The following is a 24814-nucleotide window of genomic DNA, read 5'->3' as shown; positions in this document are numbered from 1 at the left end:
TACTGTACTAGCACTAGATGGAGCCATAGTGCTGTATTATCCTAGAGGTGACACACACTGTACTACCACTAGATGGAGCCATAGTGCTGTATTATCCTAGAGGTGACACATACTGTACTACCACTAGATGGAGCCATAGTGCTGAATTATCCTAGAGGTGACACACACTGTACTACCACTAGATGGAGCCATAGTGCTGTATTATCCCAGAGATGACACATACTGTACTACCACTAGATGGCGCCATAGTGCTGTATTATCTCAGAGGTGACACACACTGTACTACCACTAGATGGAGCCATAGTGCTGTATTATCCTAGAGGTGACACATACTGTACTACCACTAGATGGAGCCATAGTGCTGTATTATCCCAGAGGTGACACACACTGTACTACCACTAGATGGAGCCATAGTGCTGTATTATCCCAGAGGTGACACACACTGTACTACCACTAGATGGAGCCATAGTGCTGTATTATCCTAGAGGTGACACACACTGTACTACCACTAGATGGAGCCATAGTGCTGTATTATCCCAGAGGTGACACACACTGTACTACCACTAGATGGAGCCATAGTGCTGTATTATCCCAGAGATGACACATACTGTACTACCACTAGATGGCGCCATAGTGCTGTATTATCCCAGAGGTGACACATACTGTACTACCACTAGATGGAGCCATAGTGCTGTATTATCCTAGAGATGACACATACTGTACTACCACTAGATGGAGCCATAGTGCTGTATTATCCCAGAGGTGACACATACTGTACTACCACTAGATGGAGCCATAGTGCTGTATTATCCTAGAGGTGACACATACTGTACTACCACTAGATGGAGCCATAGTGCTGTATTATCCCAGAGGTGACACACACTGTACTACCACTAGATGGAGCCATAGTGCTGTATTATCCCAGAGGTGACACATACTGTACTACCACTAGATGGAGCCATAGTGCTGTATTATCCCAGAGGTGACACACACTGTACTACCACTAGATGGAGCCATAGTTCTGTATTATCCTAGAGGTGACACACACTGTACTACCACTAGATGGAGCCATAGTGCTGTATTATCCCAGAGGTGACACATACTGTACTACCACTAGATGGAGCCATAGTGCTGTATTATCCTAGAGGTGACACATACTGTACTACCACTAGATGGAGCCATAGTGCTGTATTATCCCAGAGGTGACACACACTGTACTACCACTAGATGGAGCCATAGTGCTGTATTATCCTAGAGGTGACACATACTGTACTACCACTAGATGGAGCCATAGTGCTGTATTATCCCAGAGGTGACACACACTGTACTACCACTAGATGGAGCCATAGTGCTGTATTATCCCAGAGGTGACACACACTGTACTACCACTAGATGGAGCCATAGTGCTGTATTATCCTAGAGGTGACACACACTGTACTACCACTAGATGGAGCCATAGTGCTGTATTATCCTAGAGGTGACACACACTGTACTACCACTAGATGGAGCCATAGTGCTGTATTATCTCAGAGGTGACACACACTGTACTACCACTAGATGGAGCCATAGTGCTGTATTATCCCAGAGGTGACACACACTGTACTACCACTAGATGGAGCCATAGTGCTGTATTATCCCAGAGGTGACACATACTGTACTACCACTAGATGGCGCCATTGTACAGTGTTATTCTAGAGGTCCCACTAGGTGGCGCTGTGGCACATGCCGCTTTTTACCATTTATTTGTCATTTTCATGATTTCTTGTTTTTTTTCCTCTGATTTTCTTTTTACTTTTTTCAGGGATATTGAAATTTTTGCCTTGTTTGTGTCGTGTATGTGCCACGATCTGGATCACAGGGGGACTAACAATTCCTTCCAGGTGGCCTCGGTAAGTTTTCGGGCTCGCTCCTCGTAGCGGAGTCCTCCTGGCCGGTGTCTACATCTCACCGAATATTATTTCCTTCTTTGCATCCAGAAATCGGTTCTGGCGGCTTTGTACAGCTCCGAGGGCTCCGTAATGGAGGTGAGTAGGCTGCAACCCTCCCAGTAATGAGTCCTATAGGGCACATTATAATGCTGAGTTAAATGCTGTGCTTTACTCTAGTCACATCCAAAGCTGCATCCACATTGCTATGCCATAATGCACAGGTCACTGCGGTTCTGCATTGTCAGAGATGTCAATGGCAGCAACCAGATGTGAGACCTGCAAACCGAGAGTTATAGGAAAGCAGCAGAATTCTGGCTGCAGCTCTGGGTGTGACTGGAGTCATGATATGAACCATAATGAGGATTCTGTCTTCCTCCCGGCAGAGACATCACTTTGCTCAGGCCATCGCCATCCTCAACTCACAGGGGTGTAACATCTTCGAACAGTTTTCCAGAAAGGTGAATAAAAGTGCGGATGATGAACCCGTGAAATCCTCGTGGGTCTCAGCGGGGGGATACTGCCCCCTTTATGTCCTGATGTAAGCAGCGATGCCATTCTTCTTGTGTCCCCCCTACAGGATTATCAGAGGATGCTGGACCTCATGCGAGAAATCATCTTGGCCACAGATTTGGCGCATCATCTGCGTATCTTTAAAGAGCTTCAGAAAATGGCGTCCGGTGAGCGCAGCGCAGCGCCAGATAAGTGTCGTCTTCTGCCCACTAGGGGGCGCACTGTCACCACATCCCCCCACATCTTACACTGCACAGACACAGGCTGCAGTCAGCCCCAGCACTGCTGCCCCCCGGAGGTCACTCTGCCCCATCACTGTTTATGGAGATGGAAATTTCTGTTCTTCACATATGAAATAAAAAATATGTTTCTAATACATGTTACCAATAAAAACTAAAAAGAGTTAGAGGCGAGGGTAGGAGGCAGAAGCTGGAGGCAGGAGTAGGAGGTAAACCTCCCTTTAGAGGCAGGAGTTAGAGGCAGGAGTTAGAGGCAGGAGTTAGAGGCAGGAGTCAGAGGCAGGAGTCAGAGGCAGGAGTCAGAGGCAGGAGTCAGAGGCAGGAGTCAGAGGCAGGAGTTAGAGGTAAACCTTCCTTTAGAAGCAGGAGTCAGAGGCAGGAGTCAGAGGCAGGAGTCAGAGGCAGGAGTCGGAGGCAGGAGTCGGAGGCAGGAGTAGGAGGTAAAGCTCCCTTTAGAGGCAGGAGTCGGAGGCAGGAGTCGGAGGCAGGAGTTAGAGGTAAACCTTCCTTTAGAGGCAGGAGTTGGAGGCAGGAGCTGGAGGCAGGAGTAGGAGGTAAACCTCCCTTTAGAGGCAGGAGTAGGAGGCAGGAGTAGGAGGTAAACCTCCCTTTAGAGGCAGGAGTCGGAGGCAGGAGTCGAAGGCAGGAGTCGGAGGCAGGAGTCGGAGGCAGGAGTCGAAGGCAGTAGTCGGAGGCAGGAGTCGGAGGCAGGAGTCGGAGGCAGGAGTCGGAGGCAGGAGTCGGAGGCAGGAGTCGGAGGAAGGAGTCGGAGGAAGGAGTCGGAGGCAGGAGTCAGAGGCAGGAGTCGGAGGCAGGAGTTAGAGGTAAAGCTCCCTTTAGAGGCAAGAGTCGGCGGCAGGAGTCGGAGGCAGGAGTTAGAGGTAAAGCTCCCTTTAGAGGCAGGAGTCGGAGGCAGGAGTAGGAGGTAAACCTCTCTTTAGAGGCAGGAGTCGGAGGCAGGAGTTGGAGGCAGGAGTTAGAGGTAAACCTTCCTTTAGAGGCAGGAGTCAGAGGCAGGAGTCGGAGGCAGGAGTTGGAGGCAGGAGTTAGAGGTAAACCTTCCTTTAGAGGCAGGAGTCGGAGGCAGGAGTCGGAAACAGGAGTTAGAGGTAAAGCTCCCTTTAGAGACAGGAGTCAGAGGCAGGAGTCAGAGGCAGGAGTCAGAGGCAGGAGTTAGAGGCAGGAGTCGGAGGCAGGAGTAGGAGGTAAAGCTCCCTTTAGAGGCAGGAGTCGGAGGCAGGAGTCGGAGGCAGATGTCGGAGGCAGGAGTCGGAGGCAGGAGTCGGAGGTAAAGCTCCCTTTAGAGGCAGGAGTCAGAGGCAGGAGTTAGAGGCAGGAGTCGGAGGCAGGAGTAGGAGGTAAAGCTCCCTTTAGAGGCAGGAGTCGGAGGCAGAAGTTAGAGGCAGGAGTTAGAGGCAGGACTTAGAGGCAGGAGTTAGAGGCAGGAGTTAGAGGTAAACCTTCCTTTAGAGGCAGGAGTCGGAGGCAGGAGTCGGAAACAGGAGTTAGAGGTAAAGCTCCCTTTAGAGACAGGAGTCAGAGGCAGGAGTCAGAGGCAGGAGTCAGAGGCAGGAGTCAGAGGCAGGAGTTAGAGGCAGGAGTTAGAGGCAGGAGTTAGAGGCAGGAGTAGGAGGTAAAGCTCCCTTTAGAGGCAGGAGTCGGAGGCAGGAGTCGGAGGCAGATGTCGGAGGCAGGAGTCGGAGGCAGGAGTCGGAGGCAGGAGTCGGAGGTAAAGCTCCCTTTAGAGGCAGGAGTCAGAGGCAGGAGTCAGAGGCAGGAGTTAGAGGCAGGAGTCGGAGGCAGGAGTAGGAGGTAAAGCTCCCTTTAGAGGCAGGAGTCGGAGGCAGGAGTTAGAGGCAGGAGTTAGAGGCAGGACTTAGAGGCAGGAGTTAGAGGCAGGAGTTAGAGGCAGAAGTTAGAGGCAGAAGTTAGAGGCAGAAGTAGGAGGTAAAGCTCCCTTTAGAGGCAGGAATCGGAGGCAGGAGTCGGAGGCAGATGTCGGAGGCAGGAGTCGGAGGCAGGAGTCAGAGGCAGGAGTCAGAGGTAGGAGTTAGAGGCAGGAGTTAGAGGCAGGAGTTAGAGGCAGGAGTAGGAGGTAAAGCTCCCTTTAGAGGCAGGAGTCAGAGGCAGGAGTTAGAGGCAGGAGTAGGAGGTAAAGCTCCCTTTAGAGGAAGGAGTCGGAGGCAGAAGTCGGAGGCAGGAGTTAGAGGTAAAGCTCCCTTTAGAGGAAGGAGTCGGAGGCAGGAGTCGGAGGCAGGAGTTAGAGGCAGGAGTAGGAGGTAAAGCTCCCTTAAGAGGCAGGAATCGGAGGCAGGAGTCGGAGGCAGGAGTCGGAGGCAGGAGTCGGAGGTAAAGCTCCCTTTAGAGGAAGGAGTCGGAGGCAGGAGTCGGAGGCAGGAGTTAGAGGTAAAGCTCCCTTTAGAGGAAGGAGTCGGAGGCAGGAGTCGGAGGCAGGAGTTAGAGGCAGGAGTAGGAGGTAAAGCTCCCTTAAGAGGCAGGAATCGGAGGCAGGAGTCGGAGGCAGGAGTCGGAGGCAGGAGTCGGAGGTAAAGCTCCCTTTAGAGGAAGGAGTCGGAGGCAGGAGTTGGAGGCAGGAGTTAGAGGCAGGAGTTAGAGGCAGGAGTAGGAGGTAAAGCTCCCTTTAGAGGCAGGAGTCGGAGGCAGGAGTCGGAGGCAGGAGTCGGAGGCAGGAGTCAGAGGCAGGAGTCAGAGGCAGGAGTCAGAGGCAGGAGTAGGAGGTAAAGCTCCCTTTAGAGGCAGGAGTCGGAGGCAGGAGTTAGAGGCAGGAGTTAGAGGTAAACCTTCCTTTAGAGGCAGGAGTTGGAGGCAGGAGTCAGAGGCAGGAGTCAGAGGCAGGAGTCAGAGGCAGGAGTCAGAAGCAGGAGTCAGAGGCAGGAGTCAGAGGCAGGAGTCAGAGGCAGGAGTCAGAGGCAGGAGTAGGAGGTAAAGCTCTCTTTAGAGGCAGGAGTCGGAGGCAGGAGTTAGAGGCAGGAGTTAGAGGTAAACCTTCCTTTAGAGGCAGGAGTTGGAGGCAGGAGTTGGAGGCAGGAGTCAGAGGCAAACCTCCCTTTATTCCTGCCGGGAGTTGGCAGCGTTCAGCCATGATGCCGGCGGCTATCACAGTCAGTGCTGACAGTTGGCGCACTATGGAGGTAACCGCGTCCGACACTTTGATTGACAGATGCTCCGCAGATTTGCCCGCATTCTCCACCACCAGCAAAGGCAGATGATGAAGACTCACTCAGTTTAAGGATCATTTTATGCACAAAAGATCTAAATCCGGTTCTCACCCCAATAACAAAGTCGTCATTTTGTCCTACAGTCGTAGACGAGACGTCTCTGTGCAGAGAAAGGAGGAACGTGTCACACCCCATAATACACGATAAGGAGGGGATTATTAATGTGTGATATTGGCAGCGCAGAGATTATCACAGCTGGACTGAGTGATATATTACTGTTACTCCACTTTATCCACAATGTAATGTCCCAATGTGATCTGCAAAATCTCAGGAAGGTCAGAGGAGGAAGAGGAGGAACTTCTGCTGTGTTGTTAAATGCTGCCCTCTAGTGACAAAAAGGAGAACCGCAAAAGAAGAAAAAATTACCAGTTATAAATGGTGCAGAGATGCAAAAGTACAATCTCCAGTGACTGCACCAGCAGAATAGTGAGTGCAGCTCTGGAGTATAATACAGGATGTAACTCAGGATCAGTAATGTAATGTATGTACACAGTGACTGCACCAGCAGAATAGTGAGTGCAGCTCTGGGGTATAATACAGGATGTAACTCAGGATCAGTAATGTAATGTATGTACACAGTGACTGCACCAGCAGAATAGTGAGTGCAGCTCTGGGGTATAATACAGGATGTAACTCAGGATCAGTAATGTAATGTATGTACACAGTGACTGCACCAGCAGAATAGTGAGTGCAGCTCTGGGGTATAATACAGGATGTAACTCAGGATCAGTAATGTAATGTATGTACACAGTGACTGCACCAGCAGAATAGTGAGTGCAGCTCTGGGGTATAATACAGGATGTAACTCAGGATCAGTAATGTAATGTATGTACACAGTGACTGCACCAGCAGAATAGTGAGTGCAGCTCTGGAGTATAATACAGGATGTAACTCAGGATCAGTAATGTAATGTATGTACACAGTGACTACACCAGCAGAATAGTGAGTGCAGCTCTGGAGTATAATACAGGATGTAACTCAGGATCAGTAATGTAATGTATGTACACAGTGACTGCACCAGCAGAATAGTGAGTGCAGCTCTGGAGTATAATACAGGATGTAACTCAGGATCAGTAATGTAATGTATGTACACAGTGACTGCACCAGCAGAATAGTGAGTGCAGCTCTGGAGTATAATACAGGATGTAACTCAGGATCAGTAATGTAATGTATGTACACAGTGACTGCAAAAAAAGGAAAATCCAGCTCAACGAGGCAGTGAAAAGTAAAATTGAGTACTTTATTCACTTCATATTGGAAGCAGAGGATAAAACATCAGCACAAGGTAATAAAAACACTATCTACGCGTTTCAGGTGGCAAAGCACCCTTAATCATGATATCTAGTGTAAGGCCTGTTCCGTGCTTTTTATATTGGCACCCGGTAAAAACCGGTGCAATAATCAGAGGAGGGTAATCTGCTGAAGGTGAAAACACCTGATGGTGAATGTGAACCACCAATTGGACATCTAAAGATAAAAAATTCACGGAACAGGCAGCAAAAGAAAAAACAAAACAAAACACACATGTATACTTTGGCTGTACATAGAAAAATGTGGAACATAACAAAACTCATTACATATATATATATTTATGCAACGATAATAATTCTCTACAATAACAATGTCCGAGATCAAAGGGAGACTCACACAGAGAAGCTATAGCAAATGGTGCTTACATAGGGCAGAAAAAATAGTTGAAAAGAAATCTCGGTTTAAACCCCAACAAAATAAAATAACATCTGCCATTAATCCCATCACTCTGGTTCTCCAATATAGTAATCAGTTTGCTCCCATTAGCCAGTTGATCAGAAATAATCTTACCATATTAAGAGAGGATCCTGACATCGCTGCTGTACTTAAATATGGATGTAGAATTGTATGTAGAAAAGCGCCATCTCTAGGTGATAGTCTCTCCCAGCTCGCTCAATAAGTCTTATGCACAACTGGCTTAGCACAAAGGGCTTTCATAAATGCGGTGCCTCAGTTTGCAAAACTTGTAAATATGCACAAAAGCGTTCTAATTTTACAGATGCGAATGACCAGAATACATGTCAAATTAAAACATTTCTTCATTGTAATACTAACAACGTAGTTTACATTATGGAATGCACGATTTGTCATCTCAAATACGTGGGAAGCACCATACGTCCATTAAAAACTAGAATACGCGAGCATATCTATGATATTGATAATGTCAATATCCACAGAAACATATCGCAAGTATCACAACATTTTATCAATCTCCATCAATCCAATCTTGATTCCCTCAGAGTCTATGCAATTGAAAAAACGCATAGACCTTTTAGAGGGGGGGACATTGAGGTAACTTTGAGAAATAGAGAGACATGGTGGATATTCAAATTGGGAACCAGAACACCAAATGGCCTGAACATAAAGAAAGATATCATGCTTTTCTATTAGTCCTGTTGCTCCTTATATGTACCTTGTGTTCCCGTGTGCCTTCTGCGTGTTCGTGCGCTACGTATGCGCTTGTTGGCCCACTCATGCTCGGCATTGCGCCGCTGGGTATATGTGATCATCTGGCTTTCCCTTGTTCAGATTCTATTTCCCGTGACCTATTTTAGTGCTAGTAATATGAGTTGTTAATGTTTCAGCTTTCGGGTTTATACCTTTCATACCCAGCAATTTGTGTATCGCTTTTACAGGGTAATTAGCCATTGTATGCATATATTCGAGTTTGTCTATTTCCTAGCGAGTAGATCCTTTTTTTTTTTTTTTTTCCTGTTTGCCTATGTTCGCACATATATATTTTCACAGGTCTTGGATTTATCATACTATCACTACTATAATGTATGTACCCAGTGACTGCACCAGCAGAATAGTGAGTGCAGCTCTGGAGTATAATACAGGATGTAACTCAGGATCAGTAATGTAATGTATATACACAGTGACTGCACCAGCAGAATAGTGAGTGCAGCTCTGGGGTATAATACAGGATGTAACTCAGGATCAGTAATGTAATGTATGTACACAGTGACTGCACCAGCAGAATAGTGAGTGCAGCTCTGGAGTATAGTACAGGATGTAACTCAGGATCAGTAATGTAAAGTATGTACACAGTGACTGCACCAGCAGAATAGTGAGTGCAGCTCTGGGGTATAATGCAGGATGTAACTCAGGATCAGTAATGTAATGTATGTACACAGTGACTGCACCAGCAGAATAGTGAGTGCAGCTCTGGAGAATAATACAGGATGTAACTCAGGATCAGTAATGTAATGTATGTACACAGTGACTGCACCAGCAGAATAGTGAGTGCAGCTCTGGAGTATAATACAGGATGTAACTCAGGATCAGTAATGTAATGTATGTACACAGTGACTGCACCAGCAGAATAGTGAGTGCAGCTCTGGGGTATAATGCAGGATGTAACTCAGGATCAGTAATGTAATGTATGTACACAGTGACTGCACCAGCAGAATAGGGAGTGCAGCTCTGGAGTATAATACAGGATGTAACTCAGGATCAGTAATGTATGTACACAGTGACTGCACCAGCAGAATAGTGAGTGCAGCTCTGGAGTATAATACAGGATGTAACTCAGGATCAGTAATGTAATGTATGTACACAGTGACTGCACCAGCAGAATAGTGAGTGCAGCTCTGGAGAATAATACAGGATGTAACTCAGGATCAGTAATATAATGTATGTACACAGTGACTGCACCAGCAGAATAGTGAGTGCAGCTCTGGAGTATAATACAGGATGTAACTCAGGATCAGTAATGTAATGTATGTACACAGTGACTGCACCAGCAGAATAGTGAGTGCAGCTCTGGAGTATAATACAGGAGGTAACTCAGGATCAGTAATGTAATGTATGTACACAGTGACTGCACCAGCAGAATAGTGAGTGCAGCTCTGGAGTATAATACAGGAGGTAACTCAGGATCAGTAATGTAATGTATGTACACAGTGACTGCACCAGCAGAATAGTGAGTGCAGCTCTGGGGTATAATACAGGATGTAACTCAGGGTCAGTAATGTAATGTATGTACACAGTGACTGCACCAACAGAATAGTGAGTGCAGCTCTGGGGTATAATACAGGAGGTAACTCAGGATCAGTAATGTAATGTATGTACACAGTGACTGCACCAGCAGAATAGTGAGTGCAGCTCTGGAGGATAATACAGGAGGTAACTCAGGATCAGTAATGTAATGTATGTACACAGTGACTGCACCAGCAGAATAGTGAGTGCAGCTCTGGAGGATAATACAGGATGTAACTCAGGATCAGTAATGTATGTACACAGTGACTCCACCAGCAGAATAGTGAGTGCAGCTCTGGAGTATAATACAGGAGGTAACTCAGGATCAGTAATGTAATGTATGTACACAGTGACTGCACCAGCAGAATAGTGAGTGCAGCTCTGGAGGATAATACAGGAGGTAACTCAGGATCAGTAATGTAATGTATGTACACAGTGACTGCACCAGCAGAATAGTGAGTGCAGCTCTGGAGGATAATACAGGAGGTAACTCAGGATCAGTAATGTAATGTATGTACACAGTGACTGCACCAGCAGAATAGTGAGTGCAGCTCTGGAGGATAATACAGGATGTAACTCAGGATCAGTAATGTTTGTACACAGTGACTGCACCAGCAGAATAGTGAGTGCAGCTCTGGAGTATAATACAGGATGCAACTCAGGATCAGTAATGTAATGTATGTACACAGTGACTGCACCAGCAGAATAGTGAGTGCAGCTCTGGGGTATAATACAGGACCAGTAATGTAATGTATGTACACAGTGACTGCACCAGCAGAATAGTGAGTGCAGCTCTGGGGTATAATTCAGGATGCTGTCAAGAGCATGTCTGGAGGATGCAGCCTGTAATCCCAGTTGAATGTTGAGACAAAATTACCCTGCGACCTCCAGTAGACGAGAAGACCCCATTTCATCTCCCCCACTTCTTTCTTTGTTTGTTGATATGTGTGTGTATTGCAGACGGTTATGATCCCAAAAACAAGCACCACCACGACCTTCTGCTCTGCCTCCTCATGACCTCATGTGACCTCTCTGATCAAACCAAAGGCTGGAAAACCACCAGAAAGATTGCTGTGAGTGTCCGCTCCTGAAATCCTCTGTGACGCTGCGGTTTCTGCTTCTTATTAGTGGTTAGAATTTGCTAGAACTTGTATAAAAGAGACTGAAAATATTCTGTGGTTTCAGGAGCTGATTTACAAAGAATTCTTCTCTCAGGGAGACCTGGTGAGTGACTCCACGAGCACGGCACATACAGGACCTCCACCACATGTACGGCACATGCACGACCTCCACCACATGTACGGCACATACAGGACCTCCACCACATGTACGACACATACACAACCTCCACCACATGTACGGCACATACACGACCCCCACCACATGTACGGCACATACAGGACCTCCACCACATGTACGGCACATACACGACCTCCACCACATGTACGGCACATACAGGACCTCCACCACATGTACGGCACATGCACGACCTCCACCACATGTACGGCACATACAGGACCTCCACCACATGTACGGCACATGCACGACCTCCACCACATGTACGGCACATACACGACCCCCACCACATGTACGGCACATACAGGACCTCCACCACATGTACGGCACATACACGACCTCCACCACATGTACGGCACATACAGGACCTCCACCACATGTACGACACATACACAACCTCCACCACATGTACGGCACATACACACGACCTCCACCACATGTACGGCACATACACACGACCTCCACCACATGTTCTGCACATACACGACCTCCACCACATGTACGACACATACACGACCTCCACCACATGTACGGCACATACACACGACCTCCACCACATGTACGGCACATACACGACCTCCACCACATGTACGGCACATACACGACCTCCACCGCATGTACGACACATACACGACCTCCACCACATGTACGACACATACACGACCTCCACCACATGTACGGCACGTACACGACCTCCACCACATGTACGGCACATACACGACCTCCACCACATGTACGGCACATACACGACCTCCACCGCATGTACGACACATACACGACCTCCACATGTACGACACATACACGACCTCCACCACATGTACGGCACATACAGGACCTCCACCACATGTACGGCACATACACACGACCTCCACCACATGTACGGCACATACACACGACCTCCACCACATGTACGGCACATACACGACCTCCACCACATGTACGGCACATACAGGACCTCCACCACATGTACGGCACATACACGACCTCCACCACATGTACGGCACATACACGACCTGCACCGCATGTACGACACATACACGACCTCCACATGTACGACACATACACGACCTCCACCACATGTACGGCACATACAGGACCTCCACCACATGTACGGCACATACACACGACCTCCACCACATGTACGGCACATACACACGACCTCCACCACATGTACGGCACATACACGACCTCCACCACATGTACGGCACATACAGGACCTCCACCACATGTACGGCACATACACGACCTCCACCACATGTACGGCACATACAGGACCTCCACCACATGTACGGCACATACACGACCTCCACCACATGTACGGCACATACACGACCTCCACCTGCATCCCATGTGCAGACGATGCTGGTAGACATTCCTCACCTGCTTATTGACTTGTCACCTCTTTACTTTGCTTCGCCCGCAGGAGAAAGCCATGGGGAACCGGCCGAGCGAGATGATGGACCGGGAGAAGGCGTACATCCCCGAGCTGCAGATCAGCTTCATGGAGCACATCGCCATGCCCATCTACAAGTGAGCGTCGCAGCCGCAGCATGATGATCGGCCCAGAGTAGTGGGTGTAGGGGATTATCCCAGCAGTCAAGGAAGTGATCTAGGGGTGTCAACTAGCACCAATGAGCCCCTTGTAATTATTTGCTTTGATTAACATCATGTGTTATCTCTAGTCACATCCAGAGCTGCATTCATACTTCAGCTTCTTACCATAAGCCATCTGAATGTCTCACTGCTGCTCCTGCTGGCTGTGTATATGCATGGCACGCTTGGTTCTGCAGCATTACCACAAAGCATCACAGCGGAATAGAAAAATTACATTGGAAATAAAATGCAGCTCTGGCTGTAACTAGAGTATTAGATGTGAAGATGATATGTCCTCAGCTGTGTTATCAGGATGGTCTGCATCTACTTTTTCCCCCTTTTGTTGTTGTACAAATCCATTGAGGAAAAAAAAATACAAATACCAAAAGTACAATGCTGTGGTTGCATAAGTGTGAGCACCCTCTTTTAATCGGGGCTGTGGTTGTGCTGAGAAGCATCCAATCACATTCCCCCATGTTACATAGTAGTCAGCGCTCGGCCACTGTCATGTACAGTGATTCTGATTAACCCCAGAGAAAGTGTCGCTGCTCCAGGACGATTTTCCTGACATTTTCTCGTTTGTAAACAGCTGATAACACAGCAAAGGATCTGATTGTGGAAAGTTGTCAGAAAGGACAAAGATAAAAAATAATTTCCAAGGCGTTAGATCTACCATGGACACTGTGAAGATGTCATCAAGTAGTGACTGAAATTTGGTCCAACAGTAACATCACCTAGAAGTGGACGTCCCTCAAAAACAAATGAAAAGTCGAGAAGAAAATTGGTCCAGGAAAATGAGAAGAGGCCGACAGCAACAGTAAAGGAGCTGCAGGAATTTTTAACCAGTTCTGGTTGTGTCCTGCATGTCACAACAATCTCCTGTATTCTTCATATATCCGGCCCGTGGTGTCGGGGTCAAGACGAAAGCCTTACAAAGAAAAATATCCAGGCCCGTCAATGTGTTACCAAAACTTCCATCATTTTACCAAAATCAGGAAATGTGTTCTGACGATTATTCTAAAAGGTATGTATGGTGAGAAACTAACACTGCGCATCACCAGAAGATCACCATCCCCACAGTGAGGCATGATGAGGGCAGCATTGTGCATCACCAGACGATCACCATCCCCACAGTGAGGCATGATGAGGGCAGCATTGTGCATCACCAGAAGATCACCATCCTCACAGTGAGGCATGATGAGGGCAGCATTGTGCATCACCAGAATATCACCATCCCCACAGAGAGGCATGATGAGGGCAGCATTGTGCATCACCAGAAGATCACCATCCCCACAGTGAGGCATGATGAGGGCAGCATTGTGCATCACCAGAAGATCACCATCCCCACAGTGAGGCATGATGAGGGCAGCATTGTGCATCACCAGAATATCACCATCCCCACAGTGAGGCATGATGAGGGCAGCATTGTGCATCACCAGAAGATCACCATTCCCACAGTGAGGCATGATGAGGGCAGCATTGTGCATCACCAGAAGATCACCATCCCCACAGTGAGGCATGATGAGGGCAGCATTGTGCATCACCAGAAGATCACCATCCCCATAGTGAGTCATGGTGAGGGCAGCATTTTGCATCACCAGAAGATCACCATCCCCACAGTGAGGCATGGTGGAGGCAACATTGTGCTTTGGGGCTGTTTTTCAGAAACTGCAACTGGGACTTTAGTGAGGAGGGGAGAATTATGAACAGCTTCAAATATCAGTCAATGTTGTATGAAAACTTTCAGGTATCTGCTGAAAAGCTGGAGATGAGGAGGAATTTCATCTTTCAGCACAACAACGACCCTAAGTGATCAGGTCAGCAAAAGAACGGCTCCAGGAGAAGATGGATGTTCTGGAAAAGCCGAACTCCAGACCTGAACCCAAGGGGCAATCTGGGGTGACCTGAGGAGGGCGCTGTACACAGGAGATGTCCCCGCAATCTGGGGTGACCTGAGGAGGGCGCTGTACACAGGAGATGCCCCCGCAATCTGTGGTGACCTGAAGAGGACGCTGTACACAGGAGATGTCCCGCAATCTGTGGTGACCTGAAGAGGGCGCTGCACACAGGAGATGACCCCGCAATCTGTGGTGACCTGAAGAGGGCGCTGTACACAGGAGATGCCCCCGCAATCTGTGGTGACCTGAAGAGGACGCTGTACACAGGAGATGCTCCCGCAATCTGTGGTGACCTGAAGAGGACGCTGTACACAGGAGATGCCCCCGCAATCTGTGGTGACCTGAAGAGGACGCTGTACACAGGAGATGCCCCCGCAATCTGTGGTGACCTGAAGAGGACGCTGTACACAGGAGATGTCCCCGCAATCTGTGGTGACCTGAAGAGGGCGCTGTACACAGGAGATGCCCCCGCAATCTGTGGTGACCTGAAGAGGGCGCTGTACACAGGAGATGCCCCCGCAATCTGTGGGCCCTGAAGAGGGCGCTGTACACAGGAGATGTCCCCGCAATCTGTGGTGACCTGAAGAGGACGCTGTACACAGGAGATGTCCCCGCAATCTGTGGTGTCCTGAAGAGGGCGCTGTACACAGGAGATGTCCCCGCAATCTGTGGGCCCTGAAGAGGGCGCTGTACACAGGAGATGTCCCCGCAATCTGTGGTGTCCTGAAGAGGACGCTGTACACAGGAGATGTCCCCGCAATCTGTGGTGACCTGAAGAGGACGCTGTACACAGGAGATGTCCCCGCAATCTGTGGTGACCTGAAGAGGGCGCTGTACACAGGAGATGTCCCCGCAATCTGTGGTGTCCTGAAGAGGCCGCCGTACACAGGAGATGTCCCCGCAATCTGACAGATGTGGAGCTGCTGCCATGAGGAGTTGGCAAATATCATCAGTCCTAGATGGGCCCAGCGATAGACCCCGACCCTAAAACACTGAATGTCAGATAAGTAATAGTATAAGGGTGTGCAGATTTACGCAACCACATTATTTTACTCCTTTCTTTTCCCATCTGAAGAGATTGAAGTTTGTTTCTCGATGGATTTGTACAGATTACGGGCAACAGCTTGGGGGGGGGGGGGGAGTTCTGAAATGCGTTTTCTAGGCAGGATCTTGCTGGGGTGTGTAGACTTTTTATATCCCCGCTTCTGTCTGTGTCCAGGCTGCTGAAGGACCTGTTCCCGCGATCGGCGGAGCTCTACGAGATCGTGGCTTCTAACCGCGTGAAGTGGAATCGTGTCTCCCACAAGTTCACCATCCGGGGTCTGCCCAGTAACAACTCGCTGGACTTCCTGGACGAGGAGTACGACATTCAGGAGAGCCTGGACGACGACTACAACAGACTGAACGGGGTGAACGGCTCCCTGGAGGCGGAGTGACCCCACGCCGCGCGGACCCTCTGTACACACACATATCTGTACGTCCCGCGTCAGGACCGTCGATTGTGCGCCGTGCTCCGGGTTGTTTTGCCGTCAGTGTGCAGTGCAATGTATGTTACACCAGATGGCGCTGTGGAGCCGCGGACCGATCCTTCCTGCGCGCCTCGCCTCAAATTCACACCCAGCGCCCCCGCAGGCGCAGAACTTCGCGGGGGCGGATACTTGCTGCAGATTTTTCCTGAACTGAATGTTGGGATTTTTTTTTTTTTCATGTAAGTCATTATCCGGGGTCCCCGCTGCTGACCGGACCGCACCCCCGACACCGGTTATAATGTTGAGTATCTTTGTAAATATTTGACACTTTTATACTTTGGGTTCAGCGTTCCATCTCGTCTCCAGTCACAGCCAAAGCTGCATTCACTATTCTCTTGGTTATAATTTATCCAGATTCTCTGTGTGCCAGAAAAAAAAACACCACAATGCAGGACACTGAACCAGGGGAGGTTGGAGAGAAGACACAGCTCTGGCTGGGATTGGAGGATGAGATATGACAGCAGATCTGGGTGTGATTGGAGTATAATATGATGGAGTAGTGATGAGCTGTCGATGCAGCTCTGGCTGCGATTGGAGTGTAATATGTGATAGAAGAGTTGAGCTGTCGAAGCAGCTCTGGCTGGGATTGGAGTATAATACGTGGTAGTGGAATGGAGCTGTCGATGCAGCTCTGTCTGGGATTGGAGTATAATAGGTGGTAGAAGAATGGAGCTGTCAATGCAGCTCTGGCCGGGATTGGAAAATAATAGGTGGTAGAAGAGTTGAGCTGTCGGTGCAGCTCTGGTTGGGATTGGAGGATCAGATATGATAACAGATCTGGGTGTGACTGGAGTATAATATGATGGAGTAGTGATGAGCTGTCGTTCCAGCTCTGGCTGGGATTGGAGAATAGGCGATAGAAGAGTTGAGCTGTCGTTGCAGCTCTGTAGGTGATTATGACATGGCAGAACAGTAGAGTTTTCATTGCAGCTCTTGCTGTGGTTGGAGTAGAAGACTTGATGGAACTTAAAAGGGTTTTCCAGGCAGAACATTATGCTAACCGATCCCTGGGATTGGAGGGGCTCTGACACCCCCACTGATCAGCAGCCACTAAATGCGCACACTGAACAGAGCTACTAAGCACAGCGCCACTCAGCGTGTAGTGGCCGCCGCAGGTACTGCAGGACGTCTCCTAGTGAAGAGTACACTGGAGAATGCGCGATGTGCTGCAGTACCTGCGGCGGCCTCTGCACATGGAGTGGAGCTGTTGTCTCTGTTGTCAGGGGGCCGGGTGTCGGAGCCCCACCGATCCCACCGCTCACCAGTACTTAATACATGGACAACCCCTTTAAGATCAGTATAAGAGAAGAATTACATTTGCTGGTTTCCTTTAATCCACTGAAGGATTAACCTTTTTAGTGCTGGACACAATGAGAAATTTCCTGCAGAGGCTGATTACAGTGATGGAGACAGTCAGCAGGTTGGATGATGGCGATGGTCAATGATTCTAGGGCAGTAAATTATGACCATCGTTAGCCCCGGGCCGGCACCGATCCAGGGGTCCATCAGCGACACTCTTCAGATGCACATTCAGCTGAAATGCATCGCAGTGTGGAGATCCATCGGATCCCTGCCCTCCCCCAATCAGGGGCAGGCAGCTGACGTCGGCGTGCCTTTCACGGGCCGTGCATGGCGGTGACTCTACCAATGGAGGGCGCTGAAGTCATCTGCCGGCTCCTGCACCGGCTATAGAAGAAGTGGGGGATATTATTACTGGAAGGGGCAAGAAAAGAGGACATTAGTATAGGGAGGGGCTAAGAATGAGAGACTTTATACTGGAAGGGGCTTAGGATGACTGACATTACTATAAGAAGGGGCCCAGGATGGGGGATATTATTATAGGAAGGGTCTATGATGGGGGATATTATTACTGGAAGTGGTAAGGACAGAGGATATTACTATAGGAAGGGGCCCAGGATAGGAGACATTATTATAGGAAGGGTCCATGATGGGGGTATTTGTTATGATGCGGTGGTCTAGGAGCAACATGGAACGAGCTCTGAAGGAAGTGGTAACTGTACTGACCGCAGTCCCTAAGCTCAACACAACACTAGAAGTAGCCGTGGAATGCTCCTAACTCTCCCTAGGCACCTCGTCACAGCCTAAGATCTAACTACCCCTAAAGAAAGAAGCAGGAAGCTATCTTGCCTCAGAGAAAATCCCCAAAGGATAGATTAGCCCCCCACAAATAATGACTGTGAGTGGAGAGGGAAAAGACATACACAGAATGAAACCAGGATGAGCACAGGAGGCCAGTCTAGCTTGATAGATAGGACAGGATGGAATACTGTGCGGTCAGTATAAAACACTACAAAAATCCACGCAGAGTTTACAAAAAAAATCTCCACACCTGACTAAAGGTGTGGAGGGAAAATCTGCTTCCCAGAGCTTCCAGCAAGACAGAATGAATTCACACTGATAAGCTGGACAAACATAGAAAGCACAGAACAGATAAGTCCACAACCTGTGAACAGAAAAGCGCAAGCAAAAACTTAGCTTTGCTGAACTGGTCAGGATAACAGGGAACTCCAAAGAGATGTGAATCCAACCAGGAACCATTTACAAGTGGCACTGGCTGAAGGAAAGAGCCAGACTTAAATAGCCGAGCAGAAGAGACGATAAGTGGAGGCAGCTGATGACAGCTAACTCCAAGGAGCAGCCATACCACTAGAAACCACAAGAGGGAGCCGAAGAGCAGAACTCACAAAAGTGCCACTTACAACCACCGGAGGGAGCCCAAGAGCGGAATTCACAACAGGTATTATTACTGGAAGGGGCTCAGGATGAGAGACATTATACTGGAAGGGGCCTAGAATGGCCAGCATTACTATAGGAAGGTGCCCAGGATATGAGACATTATTATAGGAAGGGTTCAGGATGGAAGAAATTATTATTGGAAGGGTCTGGGATGGGGGACATTATATTGGAAGGGGCCCAGGATAGGAGACATTATACTGGAAGTGGCTTACGATGGCCAACATTACTATAGGAAGAAGCCCAGGATGGGAAACATAATAGGAAGGGTTCAGGATGGGGGACATTATTATAGGAAGGGGCCCAGAATGGCAGACATTATTACTGGAAATGGCCAAGGATGAAGGACATTATTGTAGGAAGGAGCTCAGGATGGAGGAAATTATTATAGGAAAGGTTCAGGATGTGGGACATTATTATAGGAAGGGGCCCAGGATGGGAGACATTACAGGAACGGGCCCAGAATGGCAGACATTATTACAGGAAGGGGCCTAGGATGAAGGACATTGTAGGAAGGAGCTCAGGATGGAGGACATTATAGGAAGGGTCCAGGATGGGGGACATTATTATAGGAAGGGTCCAGGATGGGGGACATTATTATAGGAAGGGTCCAGGATGGGGGAGCATTATTACCAGAAAGGGCGATGGATGAAGGACATTATTACTGGAGGTGGCCAGGATGGAGAATAAAGGGGCCTAGAATGGGAAACATTCCTAGGAGATGGTGCCAGGATGGAGGACACATCTATAGGATGAGGAACATTATTAGAGGAAAGGGCCAGAATGGGGACATGATACCAGGATGGGTGGCATTATTTTATAGGAAGGGGCCCATCACAGAGGACATTATTAAATAAAGGGGCCAGGACGCAGGACATTATTATAAGATATGGCCCAGGATGGCGGACATTATTGAAGGGGCTAAGATGGAGGACAATAATACAGGAAGTGGCCCAGGATTGGGGACATCATCACAGGAAGGAGTCTAGGATGGGGACATTATTAAATAATGGGCCAGAATGGAAGCATTATACCAGGATGTTATTCAAGGGCCCATACATCTGACTAATATGCAGGTGGGGGGCCCAGGTCCAAATTTTGCATCGAGGCCCCATGGAATAGTGAGTGCAGCTCTGAAGTATAATACAGGATGTAACTCTCAGGATCAGTAATGTAATGTATGTACACAGTGACTGCACCAGCAGAATAGTGAGTGCAGCTCTGGGGTATAAGGCTAGGGTCACATTGCGTTAGTGCAATCCGTTTAACGCTAGCGCTAGCGGATTGCGCTAACGCAATGTTTTTTATGGGGCCGCGTTCGGGGTCGCGGTAACGTCCCCGCTCTCGCAGATCCCCGATCTGCGAGAGCGGGGAACGGACCGCGGGCGCGCCTCAGACGCTGCAAGCAGCGTCCGCGGCGCGCCAGGAATCTCCGGCGCGTCGCTAGCGCGTGCCGAACATGGCACGCGCTAGTGTAGCGCGTTCACATTAGCGTGAATGGGCGCGTTAACGGACGCGTTGCACAGCGTTAATTTCGCCGTGCAACGCTGTCCGTTTAACGCGGTCCCATAACGCAATGGGAACCCAGCCTAATACAGGATGTAACTCAGAATAAGTAATGTAATGTATGTACACAGTGACTGCACCAGCAGAATAGTGAGTGCAGCTCTGGGGTATAATACAGGAGGTAACTCAGGATCAGTAATGTAATGTATGTACACAGTGACTGCACCAGCAGAATAGTGAGTGCAGCTCTGGGGTATAATACAGGATGTAACTCAGGATCAGTAATGTAATGTATGTACACAGTGACTGCACCAGCAGAATAGAGAGTGCAGCTCTGGAGTATAATACAGGAGGTAACTCAGGATCAGTAATGTAATGTATGTACACAGTGACTGCACCAGCAGAATAGTGAGTGCAGCTCTGGGGTATAATACAGGTGGTAACTCAGGATCAGTAATGTAATGTATGTACACAGTGACTGCACCAGCAGAATAGTGAGTGCAGCTCTGGAGTATAATACAGGATGTAACTCAGGATCAGTAATGTATGTACACAGTGACTGCACCAGCAGAATAGTGAGTGCAGCTCTGGAGTATAATACAGGATGTAACTCAGGATCAGTAATGTAATGTATGTACACAGTGACTGCACCAGCAGAATAGTGAGTGCAGCTCTGGGGTATAATACAGGAGGTAACTCAGGATCAGTAATGTAATGTATGTACACAGTGACTGCACCAGCAGAATAGTGAGTGCAGCTCTGGGGTATAATACAGGATGTAACTCAGGATCAGTAATGTAATGTATGTACACAGTGACTGCACCAGCAGAATAGTGAGTGCAGCTCTGGGGTATAATACAGGTGGTAACTCAGGATCAGTAATGTAATGTATGTACACAGTGACTGCACCAGCAGAATAGTGAGTGCAGCTCTGGAGTATAATACAGGATGTAACTCAGGATCAGTAATGTATGTACACAGTGACTGCACCAGCAGAATAGTGAGTGCAGCTCTGGAGTATAATACAGGATGTAACTCAGGATCAGTAATGTAATGTATGTACACAGTGACTGCACCAGCAGAATAGTGAGTGCAGCTCTGGGGTATAATACAGGAGGTAACTCAGGATCAGTAATGTAATGTATGTACACAGTGACTGCACCAGCAGAATAGTGAGTGCAGCTCTGGGGTATAATACAGGATGTAACTCAGGATCAGTAATGTAATGTATGTACACAGTGACTGCACCAGCAGAATAGTGAGTGCAGCTCTGGAGTATAATACAGGAGGTAACTCAGGATCAGTAATGTAATGTATGTACATAGTGACTGCACCAGCAGAATAGTGAGTGCAGCTCTGGAGTATAATACAGGAGGTAACTCAGGATCAGTAATGTAATGTATGTACACAGTGACTGCACCAGCAGAATAGTGAGTGCAGCTCTGGGTTATGTATAGAGATGAGTGAACCCAAATTTAACAGTTGGGGGTTCGTACCAGACAGCTGGACTTTTCCCTGAACTGTCGCGATGTTCGGAGTTCCGGGAGGAGAGAGAGTTTTTCCAGCTCTAAACTTCGGGTTCCCATTATTTTCAACGGGTTTCGGGTTCTGGTTCTGGTACATTTCTGGTAGCCGATCTGAACTTTGACATAGAGATTGGTTCGGCTCGTCCCTCGTTGTGGATAACACTGGACGTTGCTGAGAATCCATGGATGGAATGTTGTGATTTATTTACAATGTGACTCAGCTCTTTCTAATGTGACACCCGGTGTTGGGGGCTGTGAATTCTGTACTTTATACTTTGTAACATCGCTCGTCCCTCCAGTTGACGGACATTTTTCGACATCTCTATACCATGAACAGTGAGGGAGACCGCAGGACATCGCCCCACCCCCTTCTCCTTTTTCTGCACCCACTGGCAACATTTTGTTACTTTTGATATTTTATCTTAAAGGTGCAGTACCAGCTTTTTCAGATTGATGATATGACTGAAGGTGAAGACATAATACAGTTCATGATCTTTCGTATTTACACCATTATGACTCTGCAGATATTGTGGAACTACATTTCCCAGCATGCCCTTTTTTAATCCAGGTTTTAACCATTTTACTGCTAGGGAGATACAATGTCCTCATTTTTACAGTCGGATGGAATCTATTTTTAATAATACCTTTTACTCTATGGACATAACCACTTGTTGATATCACTGTATGTTGTGTGGACCTGGTGCAGTGGGTGAGACCCCGGATAATGGCGTATCATAAGCAGGGGCGGAGCCTGGACATCGGCCAGAGGACGGAGCGCGCCTGGTGTCGCCGTTGCTGTGTGTTCACTGTGTGTATATAATTGTAGATGATGTAAAGCAGTGTGATCGTAGGAGCCTATCCGCTAATGTGTGAATTTCGGCTAATAGCGTCACTTCTGATGTCGTCTGATGAAGAGGAACAGGGCAAAGTCTGTTTTTATTTTTCTTGTTTCCTAATAAATTTCATACGCTGAAGTTGCTTCTACATTTTTTTCCGGGATGTGATGTGAGATTACATACTGTATATTTAAAAAATAAAACACCGTCCGTACATGCATGCATTGTTAGAACCACCATCAGTAAATTAATGCAGCATCAGAACCACCCTAAGTACATGCAAACATCAACAGAACCACTGTAAGTATATGAATGCAGCATCAAGACCACCGTCAGTACATGTATGCAGCATCAGGACCACCGTCAGTACATGAATACAGTTCCAGAACCACAGTCAGTACATGAATGCAGCATCAAGACCACCGTCAGTACATGAATGCAGCATCAAGACCACCGGTTAAGTACATGTATGCAGCATCAGGCCCACCGTCAGTACATGTATGCAGCACCAGAACCACCGTCAGTACATGAATGCAGCATTAAGACCACCGTCAGTACATGAATGCAGCATCAAGACCACCGGTCAAGTACATGTATGCAGCATCAGGACCACCGTCAGTACATGTATGCAGCACCAGAACCACAGTCAGTACATGAATGCAGTGCCAGAACCACCATCACTACATGAATTCAGCACCAGAACCACCATCAATACGTACAATTGTGCTCAAAAGTTTACATGCCTCAGCAGAATGTTTGCTTTCTTGGCCTTTTTTCAGAGAAAATGAATGATAACACCAAAACTTTTTCTCCACTCATGGTTAGTGGTTGGGTGAAGCCATTTATTGTCAAACTACTGTGTTATCTATTTTTTAAATCATAATGATCTTCCCAGGAGAGACTCAAGATGACAATGTCATCCAGGAGGTATGCAGCTGTGTACCCTTCACGTGCCTTGAGTAGCGTGATCCAGCAGGTTATCGATGTACGGCTTTGAGTATGCATCAGTGACGGTGACAGCGTTGAGCCCCCTGTAATCCATGCAGAATCGGGTTGACGAGTCCTTCTTTGGGACGAGGACTACGGACAAGGTCCAAGAGCTTCTGGATGTTTGGATGACCCCCAGCTTCAACATTTTGTCAATCTCCTGGCAAAGGTGCTGCATTACCTCTAGGGAGACCCGAAATGCTGAACGCCGGATTGCGGGGCTGATCCCATGGTGTCTACATGATAGATGGCCGACTTAGTCCTTCCCGGCTTGTTGGTGAACAACTCCTGGAAGGGGTGTAGGGTTGTCCACAGCTGAGAACGCTGGTCCTACAGGAGCTGATTGCAAACCTTCACGTCCTTGATGGTCCGACCCGCACTAGGCTAGACAAGCATATCCGGGAGGGTCTCTGCCTCTCCCTCTTCTAGTATTTTGCATAAGGGGATTGCACAGGCCTCCCGCCATCCCCAGGTGTAGTCCAGGGTGACCAGGTATGTTACAGCGTTGAGCTGCTGGTGCACGAAATACGGGCCCTCCCAGGCCACCTGAAGCTTGTCTTGGGGTACGGGGGCCACAACCCACACCAATGATGGGTAGAGTTACCAGTGGGGCTTTGGGAGGCCGCCCTGCCTACCCCAACCTCTGACTGCTGTTGTACATCGGCCCCTATCCTTGGCCAGTAGTAATACTGGGATAGCCTGGCCTTGGTCTTGGTGTTCTCTAGGTGTCCGGCCATCAGAATCTCGTGTGCAATCCACAACTCCACCCTGAGCGGATAGGGTACCACTAAACATCAGTCCCTAGGCCCTGCTTGACCGTTACCTGGAACAGCCGCCCTTGGTCCCAGACCGCCCGCTCGGGGTCTGAGTCCGAGGGAGGCTGTGTCACCTGCTCCTTGAGAGCTTTTAGGCTGTCGTCAGCTTCCAATGCTGCCTGAAACCCCTGACTGGATGTGGCAAGA

The 24814-nt window shown here is 48.4% G+C and overlaps 1 protein-coding gene across 3 annotated transcripts in view; it reads left to right on the top strand.

Annotated features, from left to right (window-relative positions):
* PDE2A (phosphodiesterase 2A) overlaps positions 1–23003 on the top strand; it is a 633083-nt gene extending 610080 nt beyond the window's left edge. For all 3 annotated transcript variants that reach the window (XM_069759489.1, XM_069759488.1, XM_069759486.1), the window contains 8 exons: positions 1802–1889; positions 1977–2024; positions 2312–2386; positions 2506–2605; positions 10888–11000; positions 11113–11151; positions 12647–12753; positions 15934–23003. In XM_069759489.1, the coding sequence (XP_069615590.1) occupies positions 1802–1889; positions 1977–2024; positions 2312–2386; positions 2506–2605; positions 10888–11000; positions 11113–11151; positions 12647–12753; positions 15934–16150 (787 nt within the window). In that variant the 3' untranslated portion in view covers positions 16151–23003. The remainder of the gene's footprint in view (positions 1–1801; positions 1890–1976; positions 2025–2311; positions 2387–2505; positions 2606–10887; positions 11001–11112; positions 11152–12646; positions 12754–15933) is intronic.
* The last annotated feature ends 1811 nt before the right edge of the window (positions 23004–24814 follow it).

This window comes from Ranitomeya imitator, chromosome 3 (genome assembly GCF_032444005.1).
Source record: "Ranitomeya imitator isolate aRanImi1 chromosome 3, aRanImi1.pri, whole genome shotgun sequence".
NCBI classification, from domain to species: domain Eukaryota; kingdom Metazoa; phylum Chordata; class Amphibia; order Anura; family Dendrobatidae; genus Ranitomeya; species Ranitomeya imitator.
This window is presented reverse-complemented; position numbering and strand designations above follow the sequence as displayed.